Source organism: Phyllobates terribilis, unplaced genomic scaffold (assembly GCF_046119375.1).
Source record: "Phyllobates terribilis strain yellow unplaced genomic scaffold, ASM4611937v1 Scaffold_11__3_contigs__length_659146591, whole genome shotgun sequence".
In the NCBI taxonomy this organism is placed as follows: domain Eukaryota; kingdom Metazoa; phylum Chordata; class Amphibia; order Anura; family Dendrobatidae; genus Phyllobates; species Phyllobates terribilis.
In genome coordinates, this window is record NW_027362771.1 from 34,630,107 (window position 1) to 34,638,465 (window position 8,359).

Sequence of the window (8,359 nt, forward strand, 5' to 3'; positions counted from 1 at the left end):
AATGGGCTACAATGACCTCCACCAAAATGTTGGGCTAGAACTGCTTCCAACATTTCGCCCCTCAACACACACACGCGCATGTATGTATATAAAAAAAAAAATAAAAAAAATATATATTAATTATATTATATTATATATATATATATATATATATATATATATATATATATATATATATATATATATATATATATATATATATATATATATATATATATACATATATACACACACACATACGTACAGTACAGACCAAAAGTTTGGACACACCTTCTCATTTAAAGATTGTTCTGTATTTTCATGACTTTGAAAATTGTACATTCACACTGAAGACATCAAAACTATGAATTAACACATGTGGAATTATATACTTAACAAAAAAGTGTGAAACAGCTGAAAATATGTCTTATATTCTAGGTTCTTCAAAGTAGCCATCTTTTGCTTTGATGACTGCTTTGCACACTCTTGGCATTCTCTTGATGAGCTTCAAGAGGTAGTCACCGGAAATGGTCTTCCAACAATCTTGAAGGAGTTCCCAGAGATGCTTAGCACTTGTTGGCCCTTTTGCTTTCACTCTGCGGTCCAGCTCACCCCAAACCGTCTCGATTGGGTTCAGGTCTGGTGACTGTGGTGGCCAGGTCATCTGACGTAGCACCCCATCACTCTCCGTCTTGGTCAAATAGCCCTTACACAGCCTGGAGGTGTGTTTGGGGTCATTGTCCTGTTGAAAAATAAAATGATGGTCCAACTAAATGCAAACCAGATGGAATAGCATGCCGCTGCAAGATGCTGTGGTAGCCATGCTGGTTCAGTATGCCTTCAATTTTGAATAAATCCCCAACAGTGTCACCAGCAAAGCACCCCCACACCATCACACCTCCTCCTCCATGCTTCACGGTGGGAACCAGACATGTAGAGTCCATCGTTTCACCTTTTCTGCGTCGCACAAGGACACGGTGGTTGGACCAAAGATCTCAAATTTGGACTCATCAGAGCAAAGCACAGATTTCCACTGGTCTAATGTCCATTCCTTGTGTTCTTTAGCCCAAACAAGTCTGTTCTGCTTGTTGCCTGTCCTTAGCAGTGGTTTCCTAGCAGCTATTTTACCATGAAGGCCTGCTGCACAAAGTCTCCTCTTAACAATTGTTGAAGAGATGTGTCTGCTGCTAGAACTCTGTGTGGCACTGACCTGGTCTCTAATCTGAGCTGCTGTTAACCTGCGATTTCTGAGGCTGGTGACTCGGATAAACTTCTCCTCAGAAGCAGAGGTGATTCTTGGTCTTCCTTTCCTGGGCCAGTCCTCATGTGAGCCAGTTTCTTTGTAGCGCTTGATGGTTTTTGCAACTGCACTTGGGGACACATTCAAAGTTTGCCCAATTTTTCGGACTGACTGACCTTCATTTCTTAAAGTAATGATGGCCACTCGTTTTTCTTTACTTAGCTGCTTTTTTCTTGCCATAATACAAATTCTAACAGTCTATTCAGTAGGACTATCAGCTGTGTATCCACCTGACTTATGCATAACACAACTGATGGTCCCAACCCCATTTATAAGGAAAGAAATCCCACTTATTAAACCTGACAGGGCACACCTGTGAAGTGAAATCCATTTCCGGTGACTACCTCTTGAAGCTCATCAAGAGAATGCCAAGAGTGTGCAAAGCAGTCATCAAATCAAAAGGTGGCTACTTTGAAGAACCTAGAATATAAGTCATATTTTCAGTTGTTTCACACTTTTTTGTTAAGTATATAATTCCACATGTGTTAATTCATAGTTTTGATGCCTTCAGTGTGAATGTACAATTTTCATAGTCATGAAAATACAGAAAAATCTTTAAATGAGAAGGTGTGTCCAAACTTTTGGTCTATACTATATGTATGTGCATATATATATATATATATATATATATATATATATATATATATATATATATATATATATATATATATATATATATATATATATATATATATATATATATATATATATATATATATATATAGTGTACATATCCATACATATATGTATATGTGTGTCTAGATATAAACACATGCATTTGGAGAATGAATGATCATTCCTGGTGGAGGAGACAGAAGCAGGTTTTTCTGATAAGATAAATTACAAGATTTCTTATTTTCACATATATTTAATTTGGAAAAAAAGGCTGTTTTTTGGGAAGTGTGGCTATCGAAAAGCGTTAATTCCAGTTTTTCAATTTATTTTTTCTTGGTATTTAACATACCGTTTCAATAATTTTATAGTCATATAATTTTTGTCATATCAATAAGGAATATACGAAGCTTGCTCAGAAGCAGAGCCTGTTTATTACCAGGCAGATGCTAACTGTATTACACAGCCAGCATCAGCGTGTAACTGTAGCAGAAGGAGCTTGCTCCGATCCCTGCAGTTTTACTATTCCATTTAAATGCCGCTGTCAATCTCAGACAGCAGCATTTAAATTATGTCTTTGCATATGTACAATATATATATATATACACATACATACAAACTGCAGAATATAGTATTAGGAATGAAACAATAGCAGGTTCTAGTCCCCTAAAAGGGTCTTAAAAAAAAAAATAAGTTAAAATTAAGTTGGTTCAAAATCTAAAATTATTGAAACTGTTAAACACCAAGAAAAAAAATACATTGAAAAGTGGAATTAACGCTTTTCGATAGCCACACTTCCCCAAAAAAGTCTTTTTTTCCCCATAAATTAAATACACGTGAAAATAAGAAACTTTGTAATATATCTCATCAGAGGAACCTGCTTCTGTCTCATCCACCAGGACTGATCATTCACTCTCCAGATTCTTAATTCATGGGATTTTCCATTACGGAGATAGAGGACAGTTGGTGATCATAAAGTTCTATGGAGAACTGTAATTGTCGTTTCAGGAGAGCTTACAGCAGAAGGTCTGTGTCTGCCTCTAGCTAAACACTCTCCTCACCATAGGAAATGACAGTTGGTGTTTTAAAATCCTATTTCAGTATAAGGCTAAGTGCCCACGATGTAGAAATGCTGCATATTTTTTCCGCTTCTCCCTGGCAGGAAAAACGCATGCGGATGTTACATGCGTTTTTCCTGCCAGGGATATGCGGATGTGAAGCGTTCTTCACTTGCATTTCCGCATGCGGACTGACAAGCGCTTTCCAAGCGATTTTAGCATCACTTGGAAAGTGCTTGACACCTTGGTCACATTATATAAATCCATGCAGCCGGCATGGATTTATATAGTGTGACCAAGTAATAGTTTAAAAAAAAAAAAAAAAAAAAAGAATAAGAATGGTAAAAAAATAAAGATTATACTCGCCTTCCGATGGCCCGCGGTCTCCTTCTCCAATGCGTCCGGTCTTCCCGATGTCTCGCAGTTGTGTAAAAGGACCTGCCATGACATCATTAAGTCATGCGACAGGTCACGTGAACACCGACGTCAGTGGTCGTGTGACCTGTCACATGACTCAATGACGTCATGTCAGGTCCTCACACCACCTCGAGCCGCCCAACACACCGGACGCATCGCTGAGGAGATCGGGGGACATCGGAAGGCAAGTATAATCTTTATTTTTTATTTTAAATTTTTTAAATTCTTTTTTTTTTACAGGTTCTATGGTACCCAGGTCTGGATGAGAGTCTCCTCTTCTCCAGACCCGGGTACCATTCTAACATTGAATCGCTTAATATCGCATGTGCACATGTAGTGATGCGGATATCAAGCGTTTCAATGCAAGTCAATGGCGGCAATTACGCTGCGTGTCCGCAAAATTAATGGACATGCTGCGTATTTTTCCGCAATGATAATCCGCAGTGGAAATTTCCGCAGCATGTGCACAGCACATGCGGATTATCACTGGGGACCATGTGGCACGTATTACCAAGCGTTTAAGCGTCTTTGCTGCGGAAATTCCGCGGCAAAAACGCTTGAAAAACGCATAGTGGGCACGCAGCCTAAGTCTGCCTTCATTGCTTTAAGATTTTACTCATGGATTGAGAGGCAAAGATCAATCCAGGAATAGACCAAAGCAAATTTCTCTTATAAAGATATACTCTAAAGTTGCTTATTTTCCATGTACTATTGACATTGTTAAAATTAAACACATGATTATTCTAAACATTTATTTTACCATGGTTAAATAAGATATCAAAAATTACAGGAGCCCAGGAACCAGCCTACATGTTTCAGCAGGTTATGCCGTATTCCTCACCAACAGCAAGTTGCTCCCTCTCTGCAATCTTCTTATAATGGAGCTATAGGTGATCAGACGATCTGTCCCTGAAAACAGGTACATACAATACATACAAAAGAGCCTATACACTATTTTTTTTAATATTAGCCTATGCTGCGCTGTATAGGTTAAAAAAAATTGCTGGAGTACTTCTTATTTACAATAGAAAATACAAAAAGGCCCTGATTCATGAGACTGGCGGTTTTCACGCCGTTCTTGATGGGGGGGGGGAGGGGTATTGCTGGACTCATACGCTCATTATTCATTAACAGGGGCATGCTCTCTTAATGGATCAGGTACATCTGGGAAGTGGCATGCGACTTGCAACTAATCTTATTACAGTCAGAGACCGAAATAAAACTTGCAGAGTAAGGAACGCCACAATTCGTCATGATTTAGACAAGGTTGGGGTGTCATACCCCCATTCCAGTTCCGCACATTTTGGTGGAGCTGGGCAAAACTGACGTAAAGACGCCAAAAGTCACAACATTTTTGCACAACTCCGCATTGCGCAGTAAGTTTTCGACTTTTCAAAGCAATTTATGCCAGAATTCTGTTGTATTCGCTTTGATAAATTGGGGGCTAAATGAACTGAGTTTTCAAACCCCACAAAAATGAAGCAGAAATAAAAGGACAAAAAATATCAATATTAAATAAAAAAAATTAAAAAAAATATAATAAATCGGAAAAAGTAGATAATGGGAAAATACTAGAACGCACCAACTAAGATACTCGGTTTATCTGTCTTGTTCCTGCTTCTCCTGGCTTTGCTTTTATTACCACTAGTGGATTTGACATCAGTCCTCTCAGATCCACTTGGTTCATTCTTATCTTTTTCAGGCCTAAAATGAACACAATTCACAGTGTCTGGTCCTTGTCTTGAAATGTCCTCATTTTTTTCAAGTAAGAACCTTTGTTGGGCTTTTGTTCCTTGTGCAGATGTGTTGGCCTCTTCACTCTGAAACTCACACTTTCGTGTCTGGAGGCTTTGCTTTTTGCTCTTCTTCATACGACTTCCAGTTACTGACTGACCCTGAAGTCTCTGATTCTCGGGGCTGGAAAGAACCTTGTCAGGAACAGATCCAGATGTTTTGTCTGGACTTTGTCCCAATTCAGAGTTCTTTTGAGATTGAACCCAGATCATGCGGGAAAGATTCGGTACAGCACTTAATCTCTTAACTATACCATTTTCTGCAGGTTGTGAAGAAAGGTTGCCCTCTTCTGACAGCTTTGCTTCTTTTCCCTTTGAGACACTGAGTGTAAGAGGTGTCAGATCCAGGTCAATCTCTTGGAGATCAGAAGAACCATTAAGGTGTGACAGCAGGTTTTTCTGCTCCAGCACAGCTGCTTTTTTTGGGAAGTCATTGACATCAAGGTTCAGATCGTAGACACTAAAGCTGGCTCTAATAGAGTCTTTGATGGTATTCTTGATTTCTTCAAGTCGACTGGTCAGAAAGCTGTTCACCCTTTCCAGCTCAAGCTGAGGCCACTGGAGTAACTTTTCCCCAGAAGATGGAGTATCAGCTTCTTCAGCATTCGAACAATAAAGATCAGCAGATTTCTGCCCACCAGCTTCCTGAAGGGCTTTTGCCTGTAAACAATGTAGAGAATCAGTAAATAATAGATTTTATTAAATGACCCCATTGGCCTACAATTACCCAAGAACGGACCCACACACTTCAAAAGTGCTTCTGGGGGTATGTAGTGAATGCCCATAGCGAGGAGAATTCTGACCAGTGAAAGAAGATCTATTCACTTATTCTTGCATTATACCTATTTAGTATCCACTAGTTTCTTTTAGATTGCTCTTCTAACACTGAATTTTGCATACGCTTTTTACATCAGGAGATAAAAAGTAAAAGTAAACCTGCAGCGATGTAGTCCTCCATATTCACAAGCTCTGAATAACCCCACCCTACCACCGACTGGCAGCTTTCTGCCTATGCACAGTGTACACAGAAAACTGCCAATCAGTGTTGTGGGCGGGGTTATACAAAGCTCAGCGTTCAGAAAGATGGTAGATCCGCTGCAGATAAAACAGGGATTTTACCAAACTACAGCAAGCAGCCCAGTAAGTGATACATTGTTGAAAGCAAGGTCTCTTTTCCTACATTATGCTGCTCTTAGATAGATTAGCAAAAACCTGCTGACAAATTCTGTTTAGTGGAGACAGAAACATGACTGACAATTTATGTTGTGAATCACTGACCTACTTAAAAAATAGTTTTCTGCCAAAAGAAAAAATAAACAACTAAAGGAAAATGTTAACATTTCTGTTAGTGTAGAAGACGGAGTCCATTTTAATTCTGCAGCAATTACCTACCTAGACAAAACAATTGTAAATTTGCTAATAGAAAATACTTAGGATCTTATTTAGAATGACGTTTCCTTTAGCTATACATTTCCCCACTCCAGGAGGACCATTTTAACCTATCAAGATCACAATGGCACAGGCTTTAAACTTCTGACACTGTAAATGTATGGCTGTGCAGAAACTGCCTGCTTGTACCCATCTCAGATTTTTCAAAAATGCAAGATCAGATTTTATTCTCCTGGCAAATACTGCATAAGGAAAAGTTGAATTGTACAATCCAAAGCCTTCATACAATTAATGCCACTGCTTCAGGTCTAGAATGTAGACCTATGGTATGCTCCACGCCATACAGGTCAGTATGCAGGACATGGCTGTACACATTAGGGGTTAATTAGTGCAGTGGCATGCTGAATACCATTTGTTGACATTTTGTAACCCTTTGTCTCTCAAAACGGTCCAAGAGCATAGACTATAGAAACAGGACACAACTACTATACCAACAAATTATTAATTTAGTTTCCAGTTATGAGAATATTATGTAACTCAGCACCCTTAGCTCCCTTACCTTTTTTTTTAACTTATGTCGCGCTCTCTTGGCCGCTTTGTTGCCGCTAGTGCTCTTAGGTTCGGTGCTGTTGATAAAATCTAGGAGTTCATCTACGTCGCGATGGTCCACCGCCTGGTGCCCGGGCGAATGCCTTTTCTGTGGTACCTCTTCTTTCCTCTTGGTTAGACGTGATCGAAGTTTCTCACGCATCTCTGGGTAATTTCGACTAGTTGGGGCAGGAGGCGGCTTAAAGAACAGCAAGAAATAAATATATTTATATGGATTTTCAGTTTGTATATCTATTCAACTTTACAGCTCACCCAGGATCCAGATCACTAGGTTAATGTGTGGTTCATTTAACTTTTCAGATATTATCGTCCATAGATTACCAATTTTGTTTACAGAGGACTGGTTTGTGAGTCTTTAACCCCTTCCTGACATAGGATGTAATCGTACATCCTGTGTTGAGTGCATGGAGCGGGCTCAGGAACTGAGCCTGCACTATACCCAGTAGATGCCAGCTTTGTTATACAGTCGACAACTCCCTGTAGCAGCAGCAACAAGTGCTAGCTTCAGTCGCTGATGTTTAACCATCTAAAGGGTAACCCTGTTTTTAATTTTTACTCCATAAATCAATAGTACATGTGAAAATAAGAAACTTTGTAATATATTGTATTTAGAAATCTGCTTCTTTCTCACGTTCTGATCATTCGCTTACAAAACTCTCAACTCTGGGGTAAAATCTGTATTCAGTGAAGACATTATTCAGATAGTCTTATCAGCACCAAATGCCATCTCTTATGTGGATGTTAGAGAGGAGGGGGAGGGGGGTAAGGAGAGGAAGGAGGAGCTCAACCTCAAGCTCCTCCCTCCTCACATCCCCTTTAGATAAAACATTATGACCAACAACTGCCATCTCCTATCTCAGTAATGTAAAAATCTGTCTTCACTGAATACAGATTTTACCTGAGAATTTTGATAATGATCAGACCTGGCAGAGAAAGAAGCAGATTTCTCTAATACAATATATTACAAAGTTGCTTATTTTGATATGTACTATTGATTTATGTAATAAAATGTTAAAAACGACGGTTATGTTTTAAATGGCACTTAAAGTCTCTAACAGCAGGACTCATGTGTCCATGAACTCTGATGGCAGCACAGGGCCTGCTGTATCTTGATCTTGTGACTGGGTTTCATAGTAGAAAGTCAATTCTCCTAATTACTTCAACTGTCTGTAAGGAGGAAAAAAAAAATTGAAATGCCAGAA

The 8,359-nt window shown here is 39.1% G+C and overlaps 1 protein-coding gene across 2 annotated transcripts in view; it reads right to left on the reverse strand.

Moving 5' to 3' along the window:
* The window catches only part of FAM193B (family with sequence similarity 193 member B), a 75,751-nt gene that overhangs the window by 7,231 nt on the left and 60,161 nt on the right, over nucleotides 1-8,359 (reverse strand). For both annotated transcript variants that reach the window (XM_073651181.1, XM_073651180.1), the window contains 2 exons: nucleotides 7,108-7,335; nucleotides 4,949-5,819 (listed from right to left, as the gene is read on the reverse strand). In XM_073651181.1, the coding sequence (XP_073507282.1) occupies nucleotides 4,949-5,819; nucleotides 7,108-7,335 (1,099 nt within the window). The remainder of the gene's footprint in view (nucleotides 1-4,948; nucleotides 5,820-7,107; nucleotides 7,336-8,359) is intronic.